Source organism: Salmo salar, chromosome ssa04 (assembly GCF_905237065.1).
Source record: "Salmo salar chromosome ssa04, Ssal_v3.1, whole genome shotgun sequence".
Taxonomy (NCBI): domain Eukaryota; kingdom Metazoa; phylum Chordata; class Actinopteri; order Salmoniformes; family Salmonidae; genus Salmo; species Salmo salar.
Window position 1 is genome coordinate 87,869,755 of NC_059445.1, and position 24,655 is coordinate 87,894,409.

At 46.7% G+C, this 24,655-nt stretch overlaps 1 protein-coding gene across 3 annotated transcripts in view; it reads right to left on the minus strand.

The window, feature by feature from the left end:
- The window catches only part of LOC106604040 (cell adhesion molecule 2), a 574,105-nt gene that overhangs the window by 3,511 nt on the left and 545,939 nt on the right, over nucleotides 1-24,655 (minus strand). For all 3 annotated transcript variants that reach the window (XM_045717479.1, XM_045717480.1, XM_045717478.1), the window contains one exon: nucleotides 7,075-7,197. In XM_045717479.1, coding sequence (XP_045573435.1) covers nucleotides 7,075-7,197 — 123 coding nt within the window. The remainder of the gene's footprint in view (nucleotides 1-7,074; nucleotides 7,198-24,655) is intronic.

Here is a 24,655-nt window from a genome sequence, read left to right on the forward strand (position 1 = left end):
TCTATCAGGAGACCTGTAGTTAGGTGTGTTACTATCAGGAGACCTGTAGTCAAGTGTGTTACTATCAGGGTACCTGTAGTCAGGTGTCAAACTATCAGGAGACCTGTAGTCAGGTGTGTTACTATCAGGAGACCTGTAGTCAGGTGTGTTTCTATCAGGAGACCTGTAGTCAGGTGTGTTACTATCAGGGTACCTGTAGTCAGGTGTCAAACTATCAGGAGACCTGTAGTCAGGTGTGTTACTATCAGGAGACCTGTAGTCAGGTGTGTTACTATCAGGAGACCTGTAGTCAGGTGTGTTTCTATCGGGAGACCTGTAGTCAGGTGTGTTTCTATCAGGAGACCTGTAGTCAGGTGTGTTTCTATCGGGAGACCTGTAGTCAGGTGTGTTTCTATCAGGAGACCTGTAGTCAGGTGTGTTTCTATCAGGAGACCTGTAGTCAGGAGTGTTTCTATCAGGAGACCTGTAGTCAGGTGTGTTACTATCAGGGTACCTGTAGTCAGGTGTGTTACTATCAGGAGACCTGTAGTTAGGTGTGTTTCTATCAGGAGACCTGTAGTCAGGTGTGTTTCTATCAGGAGACCTGTAGTCAGGTGTGTTTCTATCAGGAGACCTGTAATCAGGTGTGTTACTATCAGCGTACCTGTAGTCAGGTGTGTTACTAACAGGAGACCTGTAGGCAGGTGTGTTTCTATCAGGAGACCTGTAGTCAGGTGTGTTTCTATCAGGAGACCTGTAGTCAGGTGTGTTTCTATCGGGAGACCTGTAGTCAGGTGTGTTTCTATCAGGAGACCTGTAGTCAGGTGCGTTTCAATCGGGAGACCTGTAGTCAGGTGTGTTTCTATCAGGAGACCTGTAGTCAGGTGTGTTACTATCAGGAGACCTGTAGTCAGGTGTGTTTCTATCAGGACACCTGTAGTCAGGTGTGTTTCTATCGGGAGACCTGTAGTCAGGTGTGTTACTATCAGGAGACCTGTAGTCAGGTGTGTTTCTATCAGGAGACCTGTAGTCAGGTGTGTTACTATCAGGAGACCTGTAGTTAGGTGTGTTTCTATCAGGAGACCTGTAGTCAGGTGTGTTTCTATCAGGAGACCTGTAGTCAAGTGTGTTACTATCAGGGTACCTGTAGTCAGGTGTCAAACTATCAGGAGACCTGTAGTCAGGTGTGTTACTATCAGGAGACCTGTAGTCAGGTGTGTTTCTATCAGGAGACCTGTAGTCAGGTGTGTTACTATCAGGGTACCTGTAGTCAGGTGTCAAACTATCAGGAGACCTGTAGTCAGGTGTGTTACTATCAGGAGACCTGTAGTCAGGTGTGTTACTATCAGGAGACCTGTAGTCAGGTGTGTTTCTATCGGGAGACCTTTAGTCAGGTGTGTTTCTATCAGGAGACCTGTAGTCAGGTGTGTTTCTATCGGGAGACCTGTAGTCAGGTGTGTTTCTATCAGGAGACCTGTAGTCAGGTGTGTTTCTATCAGGAGACCTGTAGTCAGGAGTGTTTCTATCAGGAGACCTGTAGTCAGGTGTGTTACTATCAGGGTACCTGTAGTCAGGTGTGTTACTATCAGGAGACCTGTAGTTAGGTGTGTTTCTATCAGGAGACCTGTAGTCAGGTGTGTTTCTATCAGGAGACCTGTAGTCAGGTGTGTTTCTATCAGGAGACCTGTAATCAGGTGTGTTACTATCAGCGTACCTGTAGTCAGGTGTGTTACTAACAGGAGACCTGTAGGCAGGTGTGTTTCTATCAGGAGACCTGTAGTCAGGTGTGTTTCTATCAGGAGACCTGTAGTCAGGTGTGTTACTATCAGGAGACCTGTAGTCAGGTGTGTTACTATCAGGATACCTGTAGTCAGGTGTGTTACTATCAGGAGACCTGTAGTCAGGTGTGTTTCTATCAGGAGACCTGTAGTCAGGTGTGTTACTAACAGGAGACCTGTAGTCAGGTGTGTTTCTATCAGGAGACCTGTAGTCAGGTGTGTTACTATCAGGAGACCTGTAGTCAGGTGTGTTTCTATCAGGAGACCTGTAGTCAGGTGTGTTACTATCAGGAGACCTGTAGTCAGGTGTGTTTCTATCAGGAGACCTGTAGTCAGGTGTGTTACTATCAGGAGACCTGTAGTCAGGTGTGTTACTATCAGGAGACCTGTAGTCAGGTGTGTTTCTATCAGGAGACCTGTAGTCAGGTGTGTAGTTATCAGGAGACCTGTAGTCAGGTGTGTTTCTATCAGGAGACCTGTAGTCAGGTGTGTTACTATCAGGAGACCTGTAGTCAGGTGTGTTTCTATCCGGAGACCTGTAGTCAGGTGTGTTTCTATCAGGAGACCTGTAGTCAGGTGTGTTTCTATCAGGAGACCTGTAGTCAGGTGTGTTTCTATCAGGAGACCTGTAGTCAGGTGTGTTACTATCAGGAGACCTGTAGTCAGGTGTGTTTCTATCAGGAGACCTGTAGTCAGGTGTGTTACTATCAGGGTACCTGTAGTCAGGTGTGTTACTAACAGGAGACCTGTAGTCAGGTGTGTTTCTATCAGGAGACCTGTAGTCAGGTGTGTTACTATCAGGAGACCTGTAGTCAGGTGTGTTACTATCAGGAGACCTGTAGTCAGGTGTGTTTCTATCAGGAGACCTGTAGTCAGGTGTGTAGTTATCAGGAGACCTGTAGTCAGGTGTGTTTCTATCAGGATACCTGTAGTCAGGTGTGTTTCTATCAGGAGACCTGTAGTCAGGTGTGTTTCTATCGGGAGACCTGTAGTCAGGTGTGTTTCTATCAGGAGACCTGTAGTCAGGTGTGTTTCTATCAGGAGACCTGTAGTCAGGTGTGTTACTATCAGGGTACCTGTAGTCAGGTGTGTTACTATCAGGAGACCTGTAGTCAGGTGTGTTTCTATCAGGAGACCTGTAGTCAGGTGTGTTTCTATCAGGAGACCTGTAGTCAGGTGTGTTACTATCAGGGTACCTGTAGTCAGGTCTGTTACTATCAGGAGACCTGTAGTCAGGTGTGATTCTATCAGGGGACCTGTAGTCAAGTGTGTTACTATCAGGATACCTGTAGTCAGGTGTGTTTCTATCAGGAGACCTGTAGTCAGGTGTGTTTCTATCAGGAGACCTGTAGTCAGGTGTGTTTCTATCAGGAGACCTGTGGTCAGGTGTGTTACTATCAGGAGACCTGTAGTCAGGTGTGTTACTATCAGGGTACCTGTAGTCAGGTGTGTTACTATCAGGAGACCTGTAGTCAGGTGTGTTTCTATCAGGAGATCTGTAGTCAGGTGTGTTTCTATCAGGAGACCTGTAGTCAGGTGTGTTACTGTCGGGAAACCTGTAGTCAGGTGTGTTACTATCAGGAGACCTGTAGTCAGGTGTGTTTCTATCAGGAGACCTGTAGTCAGGTGTGTTTCTATCAGGAGACCTGTAGTCAGGTGTGTTACTATCAGGAGACCTGTAGTCAGGTGTGTTTCTATCAGGAGACCTGTAGTCAGGTGTGTTTCTATCAGGAGACCAGTAGTCAGGTGTTTTTCTATCAGGAGACCTGTAGTCAGGTGTGTTACTAACAGGAGACCTGTAGTCAGGTGTGTTACTATCAGGATACCTGTAGTCAGGTGTGTTACTATCAGGAGACCTGTAGTCAGGTGTGTTTCTATCAGGAGACCTGTAGTCAGGTGTGTTACTATCAGGAGACCTGTAGTCAGGTGTGTTACTATCAGGGTACCTGTAGTCAGGTGTGTTACTATCAGGAGACCTGTAGTCAGGTGTGTTTCTATCAGGAGACCTGTAGTCAAGTGTGTTACTATCAGGAGACCTGTAGTCAGGTGTGTTTCTATCAGGAGACCTGTAGTCAGGTGTGTTACTATCAGGAGACCTGTAGTCAGGTGTGTTTCTATCAGGAGACCTGTAGTCAGGTGTGTTACTATCAGGAGACCTGTAGTCAGGTGTGTTACTATCAGGAGACGTGTAGTCAGGTGTGTTTCTATCAGGAGACCTGTAGTCAGGTGTGTTTCTATCGGGAGACCTGTAGTCAGGTGTGTTACTATCAGGATACCTGTAGTCAGGTGTGTTTCTATCAGGAGACCTGTAGTCAGGTGTGTTACTATCAGGAGACCTGTAGTCAGGTGTGTTACTAACAGGAGACCTGTAGTCAGGTGTGTTACTATCAGGATACCTGTAGTCAGGTGTGTTACTATCAGGAGACCTGTAGTCAGGTGTGTTTCTATCAGGAGACCTGTAGTCAGGTGTTTTTCTATCAGGAGACCTGTAGTCAGGTGTGTTTCTATCAGGAGACCTGTAGTCAGGTGTGTTACTATCAGGGTACCTGTAGTCAGGTGTGTTACTATCAGGAGACCTGTAGTCAGGTGTGTTTCTATCAGGAGACCTGTAGTCAAGTGTGTTACTATCAGGAGACCTGTAGTCAGGTGTGTTACTATCAGGAGACCTGTAGTCAGGTGTGTTACTATCAGGAGACCTGTAGTCAGTTGTGTTTCTATCAGGAGACCTGTAGTCAGGTGTGTTTCTATCGGGAGACCTGTAGTCAGGTGTGTTACTATCAGGATACCTGTAGTCAGGTGTGTTTCTATCGGGAGACCTGTAGTCAGGTGTGTTTCTGTCAGGAGACCTGTAGTCAGGTGTGTTACTATCAGGAGACCTGTAGTCAGGTGTGTTACTATCAGGAGACCTGTAGTCAGGTGTGTTTCTATCATGAGACCTGTAGTCAGGTGTGTAGTTATCAGGAGACCTGTAGTCAGGTGTGTTTCTATCAGGAGACCTGTAGTCAGGTGTGTTTCTATCAGGAGACCTGTAGTCAGGTGTGTTACTATCAGGAGACCTGTAGTCAGGTGTGTTTCTATCAGGAGACCTGTAGTCAGGTGTGTTTCTATCGGGAGACCTGTAGTCAGGTGTGTTTCTATCAGGAGACCTGTAGTCAGGTGTGTTTCTATCAGGAGACCTGTAGTCAGGTGTGTTTCTATCAGGAGACCTGTAGTCAGGTGTGTTACTATCAGGAGACCTGTAGTCAGGTGTGTTTCTATCAGGAGACCTGTAGTCAGGTGTGTTACTATCAGGAGACCTGTAGTCAGGTGTGTTTCTATCAGGATACCTGTAGTCAGGTGTGTTACTATCAGGAGACCTGTAGTCAGGTGTGTTTCTATCAGGAGACCTGTAGTCAGGTGTGTTACTATCAGGAGACCTGTAGTCAGGTGTGTTTCTATCAGGAGACCTGTAGTCAGGTGTGTTTCTATCAGGAGACCTGTAGTCAGGTGTGTTTCTATCAGGAGACCTGTAGTCAGGTGTGTTTCTATCAGGAGACCTGTAGTCAGGTGTGTTTCTATCAGGAGACCTGTAGTCAGGTGTTTTACTAACAGGAGACCTGTAGTCAGGTGTGGTACTATCAGGAGACCTGTAGTCAAGTGTGTTACTATCAGGAGACCTGTAGTCAGGTGTTTTTCTATCAGGAGACCTGTAGTCAGGTGTGTTACTAACAGGAGACCTGTAGTCAGGTGTGTTACTATCAGGATACCTGTAGTCAGGTGTGTTACTATCAGGAGACCTGTAGTCAGGTGTGTTTCTATCAGGAGACCTGTAGTCAGGTGTGTTTCTATCAGGAGACCTGTAGTCAGGTGTGTTACTATCAGGAGACCTGTAGTCAAGTGTGTTACTATCAGGAGACCTGTAGTCAGGTGTTTTTCTATCAGGAGACCTGTAGTCAGGTGTGTTTCTATCAGGAGACCTGTAGTCAGGTGTGTTTCTATCAGGAGACCTGTAGTCAGGTGTGTTTCTATCAGGAGACCTGTAGTCAGGTGTGTTTCTATCAGGAGACCTGTAGTCAGGTGTGTTTCTATCAGGAGACCTGTAGTCAGGTGTGTTTCTATCAGGAGACCTGTAGTCAGGTGTGTTTCTGTCAGGAGACCTGTAGTCAGGTGTGTTACTATCAGGAGACCTGTAGTCAGGTGTGTTACTATCAGGAGACCTGTAGTCAGGTGTGTTTCTATCATGAGACCTGTAGTCAGGTGTGTAGTTATCAGGAGACCTGTAGTCAGGTGTGTTTCTATCAGGAGACCTGTAGTCAGGTGTGTTTCTATCGGGAGACCTGTATTCAGGTGTGTTTCTATCAGGAGACCTGTAGTCAGGTGTGTTTCTATCAGGAGACCTGTAGTCAGGTGTGTTTCTATCAGGAGACCTGTAGTCAGGTGTGTTTCTATCAGGAGACCTGTAGTCAGGTGTGTTACTATCAGGAGACCTGTAGTCAGGTGTGTTTCTATCAGGAGACCTGTAGTCAGGTGTGTTACTAACAGGAGACCTGTAGTCAGGTGTGTTACTAACAGGAGACCTGTAGTCAGGTGTGTTTCTATCAGGAGACCTGTAGTCAGGTGTGTTTCTATCAGGAGACCTGTAGTCAGGTGTGTTTCTATCAGGAGACCTGTAGTCAGGTGTGTTTCTATCAGGAGACCTGTAGTCAGGTGTGTTACTATCAGGAGACCTGTAGTCAGGTGTGTTACTAACAGGAGACCTGTAGTCAGGTGTGTTACTATCAGGAGACCTGTAGTCAGGTGTGTTACTATCAGGAGACCTGTAGTCAGGTGTGTTACTATCAGGAGACCTGTAGTCAGGTGTGTTACTATCAGGAGACCTGTAGTCAGGTGTGTTTCTATCAGGAGACCTGTAGTCAGGTGTCAAACTATCAGGAGACCTGTAGTCAGGTGTGTTTCTATCAGGAGACCTGTGGTCAGGTGTTTTACTATCAGGAGACCTGTAGTCAGGTGTGTTACTATCAGGAGACCTGTAGTCAGGTGTGTTACTATCAGGAGACCTGTAGTCAGGTGTCCAACTATCAGGAGACCTGTAGTCAGGTGTGTTACTGTCAGGAGACCTGTAGTCAGGTGTGTTACTATCAGGAGACCTGTAGTCAGGTGTGTTACTGTCAGGAGACCTGTAGTCAGGTGTGTTACTATCAGGAGACCTGTAGTCAGGTGTGTTACTGTCAGGAGACCTGTAGTCAGGTGTGTTTCTAACAGGAGATCTGTAGTCAGGTGTTTTATCTCTATGTGTTTTACAGGTGTTGTGTGTTACAGGTACTGTCACATGTTTTACCTTTATGCCTGGCCAGGTAGCGGCCCAAAAAGATGATTAGACACAAGGTAACGAAGACCACCACCGCCACCACTCCACCAATCAGAGCATGGTCTGGTCCGCGCTGCCCCATGGCGTTGGGATCTGGAGAGAGAGGAGGGAAGGAGAGAAGGAGGGAAGGAGAGAAGGAGGGAAGGAGAAGAGGGGGAGTGCGGGACGGAGAGTTGAGGAGATGGGAAGGAGGGGGAGAGGATGGGGTAAGGAGAGAGGGAGGGAAGGAGAGAGGGAGGGAAGGAGAAGAGGGGGAGTGCGGGAGGGAGGGAGAGTTGAGGAGGGGGGGAGGGGGTAAGGAGAGAGGGAGGGAAGGAGAAGATTGGGGAGTGCGGGAGGGAGAGTTGAGGAGCGGGGGAGGAGGGGGAGAGGAGTGGGAGAGGAGGGGGAGAGGAGAGAAGGAGAAGAGGGGGAGTGCGGGAGGGAGAGTTGAGGAGAAGGGGGGGAGGAAGGGGGGAAGGAGGGGGAGAGGAGGGGGTGAGGAGAGAAGGGGAGGGAGATTGAGTTTTCGATCTTTCTTTTATCTCTCAGATATAGGACAGACAACTTCCTTTTGATTTTAGTATTGTCTCCGTTGTCTCCGTTCTAGGCTGCAAATGGTCCACCTTATAGAGGCTAGTGGCTAGTGGCTAGAGGCTAGTGGCTAGTGGCTAGAGGCTAGTGGCTAGTGGCTAGTGGCTAGTGGCTAGTGGCTAGAGGCTAGTGGCTAGTGGCTAGTGGCTAGTGGCTAGTGGCTAGAGGCTAGTGGCTAGTGCCTAGAGGATAGAGTCTAGTGACTAGAGGCTAGTTGCTAGAGACTAGTGGCTAGTGGCTAGAGGCTAGTGGCTAGTGGGTAGAGGCTAGTGACTAGAGGCTAGTGGCTAGTGGCTAGAGGATAGAGGCTAGTGGCTAGTGGCTAGAGGATAGAGGCTAGTTGCTAGTGGATAGAGGCTAGTGACTAGAGGCTAGTTGCTAGTGGCTAGAGGCTAGTGGCTAGTGGCTAGTGGCTAGAGGCTAGTGGCTAGTGGCTAGAGGGTAGTGGCTAGAGGCTAGTGGCTAGTGGCTAGAGGCTAGAGGCTAGTGGCTAGAGGCTGGTGGCTAGAGGCTAGTGGCTAGTGGCTAGTGGCTAGAGGCTAGTGACTAGTGGCTAGTTGCTAGTGGCTATAGGCTAGAGGCTAGAGGCTAGTGGCTAGTGGCTAGTGGCTAGACCTATTATGCTATAATAATGGTTATCCCCACACACACCTGCATACATACACACACACCTGCATACATACACACACAGCTGCATACACACACACACCTGCATACACAGACACACCTGCATACACACACAGCTACACACAAACACCTGCATACACACACACACACACACACACCTGCATACATACACACACACACAGCTGCATACACACACCACCTCTACCTATGTATGTAAGTATATGGATAAAATATGTTCAGTGTAATCAGGAAGAAGTCTACAGACCATGTTCAGTGTAATCAGGAAGAAGACTACAGACCATGTTCAGTGTAATCAGGAAGAAGACTACAGACCATGTTCAGTGTAATCAGGAAGAAGACTACAGACCATGTTCAGTGTAATCAGGAAGAAGACTACAGACCATGTTCAGTGTAATCAGGAAGAAGACTACAGACCATGTTCAGTGTAATCAGGAAGAAGACTACAGACCATGTTCAGTGTAATCAGGAAGAAGACTACAGACCATGTTCAGTGTAATCAGGAAGAAGACTACAGACCATGTTCAGTGTAATCAGGAAGAAGACTACAGACCATGTTCAGTGTAATCAGGAAGAAGACTACAGACCATGTTCAGTGTAATCAGGAAGAAGACTACAGACCATGTTCAGTGTAATCAGGAAGAAGACTACAGACCATGTTCAGTGTAATCAGGAAGAAGACTACAGACCATGTTCAGTGTAATCAGGAAGAAGACTACAGACCATGTTCAGTGTAATCAGGAAGAAGACTACAGACCATGTTCAGTGTAATCAGGAAGAAGACTACAGACCATGTTCAGTGTAATCAGGAAGAAGACTACAGACCATGTTCAGTGTAATCAGGAAGAAGACTACAGACCATGTTCAGTGTAATCAGGAAGAAGACTACAGACCATGTTCAGTGTAATCAGGAAGAAGACTACAGACCATGTTCAGTGTAATCAGGAAGAAGACTACAGACCATGTTCAGTGTAATCAGGAAGAAGACTACAGACCATGTTCAGTGTAATCAGGAAGACTACAGACCATGTTCAGTGTAATCAGGAAGACTACAGACCATGTTCAGTGTAATCAGGAAGAAGACTACAGACCATGTTCAGTGTAATCAGGAAGACTACAGACCATGTTCAGTGTAATCAGGAAGAAGACTACAGACCATGTTCAGTGTAATCAGGAAGAAGGCCTCTATGGAGTAAACCCTGTGAGAGGCCCACAAGGAACCCTATTCCCTATATAGTGCACTATTTTAGACCAGAGCGCAGCTCTTTAGTCAAAAGTAGTGCACTATATAGGGAATAAGGTGCCGTAGGGCTCTGGTCTAAATTAGTGCACTATGTAGTGTGCTATTTGGGACATAGGCTTTGTTTAGTGCCCTTCCAACTACTCCACAGATGCTTTCTCTCATGTATCCTAGCTTTTGACCTATGTCCTGTTTTTTTTAAAATCCTCACAGAATGGAATGAATACTGAATATTTTATTAACTTCATCCAGCCCAGAAACATCATACGTGGCTTTGTCTTCACTGACACCAAACTGTAGCAGACGCACGACTTTCTGAAGTAGCTCATTTCTGTGCTGAGGCATTTGGTATTTGTATGTGTGTTTGGGTGTAACAGGCCATGACAGAGAGCTGATAGGGGGGCTGTCAGACAGACAGAGGGAACAGAGGGGAAAAGAGGGGAGAGAGGTGAAGAGAGGTAAGAGAGGGGAAGAGAGGTGAAGAGAGGGGAAGATAGGTGAAGAGAGGGGAAGATAGGGAAGAGAGGGAAGAGAGGGAACAGAGAGAACAGAGGGGAACACAGGGAAGAGTGGGAACAGAGGGAAGAGAGGGAACAGAACAGAGGGAACTAAGCCTGCCAGCTTAGTGGAGTCTGCCACTAGCACAGTCAGTGTAGTCCGAGATGTTTGGCGGATATATTGGCATGGGTGTTGTTAGGCCCGAGACAAAGTCAAAAAATGTAATCAGTAACGTAACTTTTGGATTACCCAAACTAGTAATCTGATTACTTTCCCCCTGAAGAGGCCAATGTTAGTAGCTGGCACAGCCACAGTACTGTGTTCTCTAGCAGATACAGTACTGTACTACTGCAATGCTCTACTTTCCGGCTACCCAGATAAAGCACTAAATAAACTTCAGTTAGTGCTAAATACGGCTACTAGAATCCTGACTAGAACCAAAACATTTGATCATATTACTCCAGTGCTAGCCTCCCTACACTGGCTTCCTGTTAACGCAAGGGCTGATTTCAAGGTTTTACTGCTAACCTACAAAGCATTACATGGGCTTGCTCCTACCTATCTTTCCGATTTGGTCCTGCTGTACATACCTACACGTACGCTACGGTCACAAGACGCAGGCCTCCTAATTGTCCCTAGAATTTCTAAGCAAACAGCTGGAGGTAGGGCTTTCTCCTATAGAGCTCTATTTTTATGGAATAGTCTGTCTACCCATGTGAGAGACGCAGACTTGGCCTCAACCTTTAAGTCTTTACTGAAGACTCATCTCTTCAGTGGGTCCTATGATTGAGTGTAGTCTGGCCCAGGAGTGTGAAGGTGAACGGAAAGGCACTGGAGTGACGAACCGCCCTTGCTGTCTCTGCCTGGTCGGTTCCCCTCTTTCCACTGGGATTCTCTGCCTCTAACCCTTTTACAGGGGCTGAGTCACTGGCTTATTGGTGTTCTTCCATGCCGTCCCTGGGAAGGGTGCGTCACTTGAGTGGGTTGAGTCACTGACGTGGTCTTCCTGTCTGGGTTGGCGCCCCCCCCTTGGGTTGTGCCGTGGCGGAGATCTTTGTGGGCTATACTCGGCCTTGTCTCAGGATGGTAAGTTGGTGGTTGGAGATATCCCTCTAGTGGTGTGGGGGCTGTGCTTTGGCAAAGTGGGTGGGGTTATATACTACCTGTTTGGCCCTGTCCGGGGGTTTCATCGGATGGGGCCACAGTGTCTCCTGACCCCTCCTGTCTCAGCCTCCAGTATTTATGCTGCAGTAGTTTATGTGTCGGGGGGCTAGGGTCAGTCTGTCACATCTGGAGTATTTCTCTTGTCTTTTCCGGTGTCCTGTGTGAATTTAAATATGCTCTCTCTAATTCTCTCTTTCTCTCTTTCTTTCTTTCTCTCTCTCGGAGGACCTGAGCCCTAGGACCATGCCTCAGGACTACCTGGCTTGATGACTCCTTGCTGTCCCCAGTTCACCTGGCCGTGCTGCTGCTCCAGTTCCAACTGTTCTGCCTGCGGCTATGGAACCCTGTCCTGTTCACCGGACGTGCTAGCTGTCCCAGACCTGCAGGAACCCTGACCTGTTCACCGGACGTGCTACCTGTCCCAGACCTGCTGTCCCAGACCTGCTGGAACCCTGACCTGTTCACCGGACGTGCTACCTGTCCCAGGTCACCTGTCCCAGACCTGCTGTTTTCAACTCTCTAGAGACAGCAGGAGCGGTAGAGATACTCTCAAAGATCGGCTATGAAAAAGCCAACTCACACTTTTGCGTTGCTGACTTGTTGCACCCTCGACAACTACTATGATTATTATTATTTGACCATGCTGGTCATTTATGAACATTTGAACATCTTGGCCATGTTCTGTTATAATATCCACCCGGCACAGCCAGAAGAGGACTGGCCACCCCTCATAGCCTGGTTCCTCTCTAGGTTTCTTCCTAGGTTTTGGCCTTTCTAGGGAGTTTTTCCTAGCCACCACTCATAGCCTGGTTCCTCTCTAGGTGTCTTCCAAGGTTTCGGCCTTTCTAGGGAGTTTTTCCTAGCCACCGTGCTTCTACACCTGCATTGCTTGCTGTTTGGGGTTTTAGGCTGGGTTTCTGTACAGCACTTTGAGATATCAGCTGATGTAAGAAGGGCTTTATAAATACATTTGATTTGAACAGAGGGAACAGAGGGAACAGAGGTAAGAGAGGGAAGAGAGGGAACAGAAGGAAGGAATAAACTGAACGCATTAACAACAGTCTACTCTCTCCCCCTCTCTCTCCTCTTTCTCTCCATCTCTTCATCTCCCCCTCTCTCTCCTCTTTCTCTCCATCTCTTCATCTCCCCCTCTCTCTCCTCTTTCTCTCCATATCTCCATCTCCCCTCCCTCTCTCTCCTCATTCTCTCCATATCTCCATCTCCCCCCCTCTCTCTCCTCTTTCTCTCCATCTCAACCCCCCCTCTCTCTCTTTCTCTCCATATCTCCATCTCCCCTCCCTCTCTCTCCTCTTTCTCTCCATATCTCCATCTCCCCTCCCTCTCTCTCCTCTTTCTCTCCATCTCTTCATCTCCCCCCTCTCTCTCCTCTTTCTCTCCATCTCTTCATCTCCCCCCTCTCTCCTCTTTCTCTCCATCTCAACCCCCCCCTCTCTCTTTCTCTCCATATCTCCATCTCCCCTCCCTCTCTCTCTTTCTCTCCATATCTCCATCTCCCCTCCCTCTCTCTCCTCTTTCTCTCCATATCTCCATATCCCTCTCTCTCTCCTCTTTCTCTCCATATCTCCATCTCCCCTCCCTCTCTCTCCTCTTTCTCTCCATATCTCCATATCCCTCTCTCTCTCCTCTTTCTCTCCATATCTCCATCTCCCCTCCCTCTCTCCTCTTTCTCTCCATCTCTTCATCTCCCCCTCTCTCTCCTCTTTCTCTCCATCTCAACCCCCCTCTCTCTCTTTCTCTCCATATCTCCATCTCTCCTCCCTCTCTCTCCTCTTTCTCTCCATATCTCCATCTCCCCTCCCTCTCTCTCCTCATTCTCTCCATATCTCCATCTCCCCTCCCTCTCTCTCCTCTTTCTCTCCATCTCTTCATCTCCCCCCTCTCTCTCCTCTTTCTCTCCATCTCAACCCCCCTCGCTCTCTTTCTCTCCATATCTCCATCTCCCCTCCCCCTCTCTCCTCTTTCTCTCCATATCTCCATCTCCCCCCCCCCCTCTCTACTTTCTCATCAACCCAGGTGGCGCAAATTCAACATTCCTCAGCTGTCCTCTCTACTGACCAAGCATGACCACGGCAGCGAGACCACAGTGTGTGTGTGTGTGTGTGTGTGTGTGTGTGTGTGTGTGTGTGTGTGTGTGTGTGTGTGTGTGTGTGTGTGTGTGTGTGTGTGTGTGTGTGTGTGTGTGTGTGTGTGTGTGTGTGTGTGTGTGTGTGTGTGTGTGTGTGTGTGTGTGTGTGTGTGTGTGTGTGTGTGTGTGTGGTCGAGTGTGACAGCCAGGGCATTCGGACCGTGGAGGGTTATGGAGCAATACAAAGCCTGCTGCTTACCTGTTTAGAGAGAGGGCTGGGGGTATAGATGAGGGGAGAGAGAGAAGACAGAAACCGAGGAGAGAGAGAGAGAAGACAGAAAGCGAGGAGAGAGAGAGAGAGAGAGAGAGAGAGAGAGAGAGAGAGAGAGAGAGAGAAACACAAGCACAAAGCAAAATGCAGTGCTATCTGGCCCTAAATCGACAGTACACCGTGGCAAAATATTTGACCATGGTTACTGATCAAAACCTTAGAAAAACCTGGACAAAGTACAGGCTCAGTGAGCACAGCCTTGCCATTGAGAAGGGTAGACACAGGAAAACCTGGCTCCCTGTAGAGGAAAGGCTGTTGTTACTGTTGACAATTTTGATTCTCATTTTATTTATTTTTTAAATGGTAAAAATCCCAAATAAGCGTTTGGCAATATGTACATTGTTATGTCAATAAAGCAAATTGAACTGAATTGAATTGAAAGAGCTGACAGAGAGAGGACAGAGAGAGGACAGAGCGGACAGAGAGAGGACAGAGAGAGAGAGCGAGAGAGGACAGAGAGAGATGACAGAGCGGACAGAGAAGACAGAGAGAGAGAGAGAAAGGACAGAGAAGACAGAGAGAGAGAGAGGACAGAGAGAGAGAGAAGACAGAGAGAGGACAGAGCGGACAGAGAGAGGACAGAGAGAGAGAGCGAGAGAGGACAGAGAGAGATGACAGAGCGGACAGAGAAGACAGAGAGAGAGAGAGAAAGGACAGAGAAGACAGAGAGAGAGAGAGGACAGAGAGAGAGAGAAGACAGAGAAGACAGAGAAGACAGAGAGAGGACAGAGAGAGAGAGCGAGAGAGGACAGAGAGAGACGACAGAGCGGACAGAGAAGACAGAGAGAGAGAGAGAAAGAGAGAGGACAGAGAGAGGACAGAGAGAGAGAGAGAGAGAGAGAGAGAGATGACAGAGAGAGAGAGAGGACAGAGAGAGAGAGAAGACAGAGAAGACAGATAAGACAGAGAGAGGACAGAGAGAGAGAACAGAGAGAGAGAGGACAGAGAGAGAGAGGGGAAGGGAGAGACATAAGACAGAGAGAGAAAGGACAGAGAGAGAGGAGAGAGAGAGGACAGAGAGAGAGAGAGCGAGGACAGAGAGAGAACGGACAGAGAAGACAGAGAGAGAGGACAGAGAGAGGACAGAGAGAGAGAGTGAGGACAGAGAAAGAGAGAGCGGACAGAGAAGACAGAGAGAGAGAGAGAGGACAGAGAGAGGGAGAGAGGACAGAGAGAGAGAGAGAGAAGACAGAGAGTGTGACAACAGCAGTGCTGTTAGCCATAATTTCCCGGGGCTGTGCCTCAAAGCCAGGATGTTTACCAGATGTTTAAAACCTAATGCCCACCACTCCACTTGAACAGCTTTTACAACGAGGTCCACCTCTATAAGGCAGCCTTATAGAGGAGATGGACCCACTAGTTGCCCTCTAGGTTACAGAGAGCTGGTAGTCCCATCCACCACACTACCAGGTGGGTGGTATAGAGGAGATGGACCCACTGGTTGTCCTCTAGGTTACATAGAGCTGGTAGTCCCATCCACCACACTACCAGGTGGGTGGTATAGAGGAGATGGACCCACTGGTTGCCCTCTAGGTTACAGAGAGCTGGTAGTCCCATCCACCACACTACCAGGTGGGTGGTATAGAGGAGACAGACCCACTGGTTGCCCTCTAGGTTACAGAGAGCTGGTAGTCCCATCCACCACACTACCAGGTGGGTGGTATAGAGGAGACGGACCCACTGGTTGTCCTCTAGGTTACAGAGAGCTGGTAGTCCCATCCACCACACTACCAGGTGTGAAACAGGGAAGGGACTCAGGGGGTTTGCTAATTTGGTATAGAGCAGACCTAACCCACTCTATTAGTGAAAACAGGAAGATTTTACATTTTGCTAGAAATGAAAAAGGAAATGAACTCAACAGAGAAAAATGTCCTCCTGTGTGCTACCTATATCCCCCCACTAGAATCCCCATACTTTAATGAAGACAGCTTCTCCATCCTACCTATATCCCCCACTAGAATCCCCATACTTTAATGAAGACAGCTTCTCCATCCTACCTATATCCCCCCACTAGAATCCCCATACTTTAATGAAGACAGCTTCTCCATCCTACCTATATCCCCCCACTAGAATCCCCATACTTTAATGAAGACAGCTTCTCCATCCTACCTATATCCCCCACTAGAATCCCCATACTTTAATGAAGACAGCTTCTCCATCCTACCTATATCCCCCCACTAGAATCCCCATACTATAATGAAGACAGCTTCTCCATCATACCTATATCCCCCCACTAGAATCCCCATACTTTAATGAAGACATTAATCATTTCCAGGCCCAGGGATATGTACTCGTCTGTGGCGATCTAAATGCCAGAACTGGACAAGAACCTGACACTCTCAGCACACAGGGGGACAAACACCTACCTGGAGGTGACAGCATTCCCTCAGCACACAGGGGGACAAACACCTACCTGGAGGTGACAGCATTCCCTCCCCCATATGCTCCCTAGACACAACTACGACAACATAACCAACAAAAACAGGTCACAACTCCTGCAGCTCTGTTGCATTCTGGGTCTGTACATAGTCAATGGTAGGCTTGGAGGAGACTCCTATGGTAGGTACACCTATAGCTCATCTCTTGGCAGTAGTACTGTAGACTACTTTATCACTGACCTCAACCCAGAGTCTCTCAGAGCGTTCACAGTCAGTCCACTGACAACCCCTATCAGATTACAGCAGAATCACAGAATACCTGAACAGAGCAATACTCAATCAGGGATGCCTCAAAGCCAAAGGAACTGAGTAATATTAAGAAATGCTATAGATGGAAGGAAAGTAGTGTGGAAACCTACCAAAAAACTATTAGGCAACAACAAATTCAATCCCTTTTAGACAACTTCCTGGATAAAACTTGGCAGTAGAAAACCTAAACAGTATATTAGACCACTCAGCTTCAAATCTAAAAATGTCAAGCAGACAACCTAAGAAAATGAACAACAATGACAAATGGTTTGATGAAGAATGCAAAAACCTAAGAAAGATATTGAGAAACCTGTCCAACCAAAAACATAGAGACCCAGAAAACCTGAGTCTACGCCTTCACTATGGTGAATCACTAAAACAATACAGAAATACACTACGGAAAAAGAAGGAACAGCACGTCAGAAATCAGCTCAATGTAATTGAAGAATCCATAGAATCTAACCACTTCTGGGAAAATTATAATACGCTAAACAACATGAAGAGTTATCTATCCAAAACAGAGATGTATGGGTAAACCACTTCTCCAATCTTTTTGGCTCTACAACAAAGAACAAACAGCAAAAACATATATATGATCAAATACAAATCTTAGAATCAACTATTAAAGACGACCAGAACCCACTGGATTCTCCAATTACATTGAATGAGCTACAAGACTAAATACAAACCCTCCAACCCAAAAAGGCCCGTGGTGTTGATGGTATCCTAAATGAAATGATAAAATATACAGACCACAAATTCCAATTGGCTATACTTAAACTCTTTAACATCATCCTCAGCTCTGTCATCTTCCCCAATATTTGGAACCAAGGACTGATCAACCCTATTGACAAAAGTGGGGACAAATTTGACCCCAATAACTTCCGTGGGATATGAGTCAACAGCAACCTTGGGGAAAATCCTCTGCATTATCATTAACAGCAGACTCGTACATTTCCTCAGTGAAAACAATGTACTGAGCAAATGTCAAATTGGCTTTTTACCAAGTTACCGTACGACAGACCACGTATTCACCCTGCACACCATAATTGACAAACAAACAAACCAACACAAAGTCTTCTCATGCTTTGATGATTTAAAAAAAAAAATGCTTTTGACTCAATTTAGCTTGAGGGTCTGCTATACAAATTGATGGAAAGTGGTGTTGGGGGGAAAACCTACAACGTTATAAAATCCATGTACACAAACAACAAGTGTGTTGTTAAAACTGTCCCTGAGAGTAAATCTCAGTAAGACCAAAATAATGGTGTTCCAAAAAAGGTCCAGTTGTCAGGACCACAAATACCAATTCCACACAGAAAACGATACATACCTCGGCCTAAACATCAGCGCCACAGGTAACTTCCACAAAGCTGTGAACGATCTGAGAGACAAGGCAAGAAGGGCCTTCTATGCCATCAAAAGGAACATAAAATTCGACATACCAATTAGGACCTGGCTAAAAATACATTAATCATTTATAGAACCCGTTGCCCTTTATTTTTGTGAGGTCTGGGGTCCGCTCACCAACCAAGAATTCACAAAATGGGACAAACACCAAATTGAGACTCTGCATGCAGAATTCTGCAAAAATATCCTCCATGTACAACATAAAACACCAAATAATCCATGCAGAGCAGAATTAGGCCGATACCCGCTAATGATCAAAATCCAGAAAAGAGCCGTTAAATTCTACAACCACCTGAAAGGAAGTGATGCCCAAACCTTCCATAACAAAGCCATCACCTACAGAGAGATGAACCTGGAGAAGAGTCCCCTAAGCAAGCTGGTCCTGGGGCTCTATTCACAAACACAAACAGACCCCACAGAGCCCCAGGACAGCAACACAATTAGACCCAACCAAATCATGAGAAAACAAAAAGATAATTACTTGACACATTGGAATGAATTAACCAAAAAAAAACAGAGCAAACTAGGATGCTATTTGGCCCTAAACAGAGAGAACACAGTGGCAGAAGTGTTTTATTTTATTTAACTAGGCAAGTCAGTTAAGATCAAATTCTTGTTTTCAATGACAGCCTGGGAACAGTGGGGTAACTGCATTGTTCAGGGGCAGGTTGACAGATTGGTACCTTGTCAGCTCGGGGATTTGATCTTGCAACCTTTTGGTTATTAGTCCAATGCTCTAACCACTAGGCTACCTGCCGCCCCGGAATACCTGACCACTGTGACTGACCCAAACTTAAGGAAAGCTTTGACTATGTACAGACTCAGTGAGCATAGCCTTGCTATTGAGAAAGGCCGCCGTAGGCAGACCTGGCTCTCAAGAGAAGACAGGATATGTGCAACACTGCCCACAAAATGAGATGGAAACTGAGCTGCACTTCCTAACCTCCTGCCAAATGTATGACCATATTAGAGACACATATTTCCCTCAGATTACACAGATCCACAAAGAATTTGAAAACAAATCTAATTTTGATAAACTCCCATATCTACTGGGTGAAATACCACAGTGTGTCATCACAGAAGCAAGATTTATGACCTGTTGCCACAAGAAAAGGGCAACCAGTGAAGAACAAACACCATTGTAAATACAACCCATATTTATGTTCATTTATTTTCCCTTTTGTACTTTAACTATTTGCACATCGTTACAACAGTGTATATAGACATAATATGACATTTGTAATGTCTTTATTCTTTTGGAACTTCTGTGAGTGTAACGTTTACTGTTCATTTTTTATTGTTTATTTCACCTTTGTTTATTATCTACTTCACTTGTTTTGGCGATGTTAACATATGTTTCCCCATGCCAGTAAAGCCCCTTAAATTGAAATTGAATTGAGAGAGAAACAGAGAGAGAGAGAGAGAAGGCCACAACCATTCTTCTCAAGTAAGATTTAATATTGAAGAGACATAGCAAACTCCTCTGAATATTTATAATCTCTTCTCCATAGCGTCACGAGTTAGGCTCCTTTTAAATTCAAGAGGTTTAAGGGTTCAAGCCAAGGCTACAAACCTCAACAACCTTTCCTTTTTTTTTTATCAGAAGATTTAAATTTAAAGATGGTGTCAAAATAAAACCCAAAAAAGAAAGATCAGTAACTCTTGGTTCATTTCGGGGGAAATGAGGGTAACCTAAAGATAAAACACTAAAACACTTCTGAAGTGATTGACAGTCGCTGGATTTCACCCTTAACAACCGTAATGAGGTTAAAATAAAATGTTTAACTTAGTGACTGATTATATAGAAGTGCAATGAGATGGAAAGGAGACGTTATTAAATGTGAATAGGGGTTTTGTGTGTGTGTGTGTGTGTGCGTGCGTGTGTGTGTGTGTGTGTGTGTGTGTGTGTGTGTGTGTGTGTGTGCGAGTGTGTGTGTGTGTGTGTGCGTGTGTGTGTGTGTGTGTGTGTGTGTGTGTGTGTGTGTGTGTGTGTGTGTGTGTGCGTGCGTGCGTGCGTGCGTGCGTGCGTGTGCGTGTGTGTGATGGTCGTATTAATGAGTTATCAGTTCCAGTGAACAGATCAATTAGGAAATTAAACATTCAGATGGAGACAGACCCATGTGCTCGATAGACAGGTATATTCTCTAGGTTCACCATCACCTACTGCACTATCAGTACTATATTAACCAGTACTGTATTACTCAGTACTATATTACCCAGTACTGTATTACTCAGTACTATATTACTCAGTACTATATTACTCAGTACTATATTAATCAGTACTATATTACTCAGTGCTGAATAACCCAGTACTATATTACTCAGTACTATATTACTCAGTACTATATTACTCAGTACTATATTACTCAGTACTATATTAATCAGTACTATATTACTCAGTGCTGAATAACCCAGTACTATATTACTCAGTACTATATTACTCAGTACTATATTACTCAGTACTATATTACCCAGTACTATATTACTCAGTGCTATATTACTCAGTACTATATTACCCAGTACTATATTACTCAGTACTATATTACCCAGTGCTGAATAACCCAGTACTATATTACTCAGTACTGTATTACCCAGTACTATATTACTCAGTACTGAATAACCCAGTACTATATTACCCAGTACTATATTACCCAGTACTATATTAATTTAATCAGTACTTTATTACTCAGTACTATATTACCCAGTACTATATTAATTTAATCAGTACTATATTACCCAGTACTATATTAATTTAATCAGTACTTTATTACTCAGTACTGTATTACTCAGTACTATATTTATCAGTACTATATTATTCAGTACTTTATTACTCAGTACTATTTTACTATGTGGTATCTCTTGTCTTTACTGCATTCTCTCCTCTCTCTGTGTGTAGTTGTTTGCGCGCGTGTGTGTGTGTGTGTGTGTGTGTGTGTGTACATGTGTGTGTGTGTATGTGTGTGTGCAGCTGGTTGCATGGGAAACATACAATTTGTATGTACTGGAGGAATGGGCATGGCTTTCAGACACACACACACACACACACACACACACACACACACACACACACACACACACACACACACACACACACACACACAGGATCTCTCTCTGTCCCACATTGGGGTACCAACTCTACATCATAAAACGTTAATTATGTTTTCAGAAAAAATTACTGATAATTATTTAATAAAGTAAACCAATTATTAAATATGAATTAATGATTTAGTATAAACAACTTTTGTCTACAGGGACACGGTTTAATCATCCATCCTAAAATACAGGAAGTAAAAACAGAACCACCCAGAAGAAGAAGAGCTGATCGTTTTAGTGGATAACATTTAATAACAAGGAAGACAAAACTACTAAGTTACCGCTTTCCGTTCGGTACTACGGTCCAGAAGTGGGCCAGGTGTTCCGGGTCAAAGTTAGCGCTTTCCGTTTGGTACTACGGTCCAGAAGTGGGCCAGGTGTTCCGGGTCAAAGTTAGCGCTTTCCGTTTGGTACTACGGTCCAGAAGTGGGCCAGGTGTTCCGGGTCAAAGTTACCGCTTTCCGTTTGGTACTACGGTCCAGAAGTGGGCCAGGTGTTCCGGGTCAAAGTTAGCGCTTTCCGTTTGGTACTACGGTCCAGAAGTGGGCCAGGTGTTCCGGGTCAAAGTTACCGCTTTCCGTTTGGTACTACGGTCCAGAAGTGGGCCAGGTGTTCCGGGTCAAAGTTAGCGCTTTCCGTTTGGTACTACGGTCCAGAAGTGGGCCAGGTGGTCCGGATCAAAGTTAGCGCTTTCCGTTTGGTACTACGGTCCAGAAGTGGGCCAGGTGTTCCGGGTCAAAGTTAACGCTTTCCGTTTGGTACTACGGTCCAGAAGTGGGCCAGGTGTTCCGGGTCAAAGTTAACGCTTTCCGTTTGGTACTACGGTCCAGAAGTGGGCCAGGTGTTCCGGGTCAAAGTTACCGCTTTCCGTTTGGTACTACGGTCCAGAAGTGGGCCAGGTGTTCCGGGTCAAAGTTACCGCTTTCCGTTTGGTACTACGGTCCAGAAGTGGGCCAGGTGTTCCGGGTCAAAGTTACCGCTTTCCGTTTGGTACTACGGTCCAGAAGTGGGCCAGGTGTTCCGGGTCAAAGTTAGCGCTTTCCGTTTGGTACTACGGTCCAGAAGTGGGCCAGGTGTTCCGGGTCAAAGTTACCGCTTTCCGTTTGGTACTACGGTCCAGAAGTGGGCCAGGTGTTCCGGGTCAAAGTTACCGCTTTCCGTTCGGTACTACGGTCCAGAAGTGGGCCAGGTGTTCCGGGTCAAAGTTAGCGCTTTCCGTTCGGTACTACGGTCCAGAAGTGGGCCAGGTGTTCCGGGTCAAAGTTACCGCTTTCCGTTCGGTACTACGGTCCAGAAGTGGGCCAGGTGTTCCGGGTCAAAGTTAACGCTTTCCGTTCGGTACTACGGTCCAGAAGTGGGCCAGGTGTTCCGGGTCAAAGTTACCGCTTTCCGTTCGGTACTACGGTCCAGAAGTGGGCCAGGTGTTCCGGGTCAAAGTTACCGCTTTCCGTTCGGTACTACGGTCCAGAAGTGGGCCAGGTGTTCCGGGTCAAAGTTACCGCTTTCCGTTCGGTACTACGGTCCAGAAGTGGGCCAGGTGTTCCGGGTCAAAGTTACCGCTTTCCGTTTGGTACTACGGTCCAGAAGTGGGCCAGGTGTTCCGGGTCAAAGTTACCGCTTTCCGTTTGGTACTACGGTCCAGAAGTGGGCCAGGTGTTCCGGGTCAAAGTTAACGCTTTCCGTTTGGTACTACGGTCCAGAAGTGGGCCAGGTGTTCCGGGTCAAAGTTAACGCTTTCCGTTTGGTACTACGGTCCAGAAGTGGGCCAGGTGTTCCGGGTCAAAGTTAACGCTTTCCGTTTGGTACTACGGTCCAGAAGTGGGCCAGGTGTTCCGGGTCAAAGTTAGCGCTTTCCGTTTGGTACTACGGTCCAGAAGTGGGCCAGGTGTTCCGGGTCAAAGTTAGCGCTTTCCGTTTGGTACTACGGTCCAGAAGTGGGCCAGGTGTTCCGGGTCAAAGTTAACGCTTTCCGTTTGGTACTACGGTCCAGAAGTTGGCCAGGTGTTCCGGGTCAAAGTTAACGCTTTCTGCTTGGCATGCTGACTGCAGGAGTGTCCACCAGAGATGTTGACAGATAATTTAATATTAATTTCTCTACCATAAGCCGCCTCCAACGTCGTTTTAGAGAATTTGGCAGTACGTCCAACCGGCCTCACAACATCAGACCACGTGTTTGTTGTTGTGTATGGCATCATGTAGGCGAGAGGTTTGTTTATGTCAACGTTGAGAACAGACTGCCCCATGGTGGCGGTGGGGTTATGGTATGGGGCAGGAATACACTACAGACAACAAACACAATTGCATTTTATCTATGGCAATTTGAATGCACAGAGATACTGTGACGAGATCCTGAGGCCCATTATCGTGCCATTGATCCACAGCCATCGCCTCATGTTTCAGCTTCGTGTTGTAAGGATCTGGACACAATTCCTGGAAGACGAAAATGTCCCCAGTTCTTCCATGGCCTGCATACTCACCAGATATGTCACCCATTGAGCATGTTTGGGATGCTCTGGATCGACGCGTACGACAGACTTGTGTGCTTGCTTGTGTGTGTGTGTGTGTGTGTGTGTGTGTGTGTGTGTACATATGTGTGTGTGTGTGTGTTGCGTGTGTGTGTGTGTGTGTGTGTGTGTATGTATATGTGTGTGTGCGTATGTGTACTTGCGTGTGTGTGTGTGTGTGTGCACAAGCCTGTGTGTGTGTGCGTGCCAACGCTTCCCTAAGGATTATTCAAAGTGTTTTGTGTGTGTGTGTGCTTCCTTGTGTGTGTGTGTTGCGTCTGTGTGTGTGTTGCGTCTGTGTGTGTGTGTGTGTGTGTATGTGTGTGTGTGTGTGTGTATGTGTGTGTGTGCGTGCCAACGCTTCCCAAAGGATTACTCAAAGTGTCTTGTGCCGTAGAACTGTAACGAATGGAAGCAAACTATTATATTAGCTGGAATTTATATTCTCCTTCAGCCTGGAGGATGGAATGATTTCTCTCTCTCTCTCTCTCTTTCTTCCCTTCACTGCTGCCTTTTATACCTGATCACTGCTCTAACTCTTCCCCTGACGCATCTAAATGTGACAAGTCATCAATAACCCGGAGCAGACTAAGTGGAAGACCCACACATTACCTTTTAATTCCTGGAGAGGAGGGTGGAAAGAAGAGATGGGTAGAGACAGAAGGAGAGAGGATGGAGAGAGACTAAGTGGAGGAGATATGCATTACATTTTAATTGCTGGAGAGGAAGGTGGAGAGAAGGAGAGAGAAGGATGGGGAGAGAGGGAGAGGAAGGTGGAGAGAAGGAGAGAGACGGATGGGGAGAGAGGGAGGGAGAGGAAGGTGGAGAGAAGGAGAGAGAAGGATGGGGAGAGAGGGAGGGACAGAAGGTGGAGAGAAGGAGAGAGAAGGATGGGGAGAGAGGGAGGCACAGAAGGTGGAGAGAAGGAGAGAGAAGGATGGGGAGAGAGGGAGGGAGAGGAAGGTGGAGAGAAGGAGAGAGAAGGATGGGGAGAGAGGGAGGGAGAGGAAGGTGGAGAGAAGGAGAGAGAAGGGTGGGGAGAGAGGGAGGGAGAGAAGGTGGAGAGAAGGAGAGAGAAGGAGATGCGCATTAACTTTAATCCCTGGAGAGGAGGGAGTGAGGAGAGAACTGTGGATGGGTGGAGAGAGAGAGAAAGAGAGGGAGAGAGAAGGGGAGTGGGGAGGAATGTAAGGGAGCGAGGGAGAGAGAAGGAGACTGGGGAGGAATGTAAGGGAGCGAGGGAGAGAGAAGGAGACTGGGAGGAATGTAAGGGAGCGAGGGAGAGAGAAGGGGAGTGGGGAGGAATGTAAGGGAGCGAGG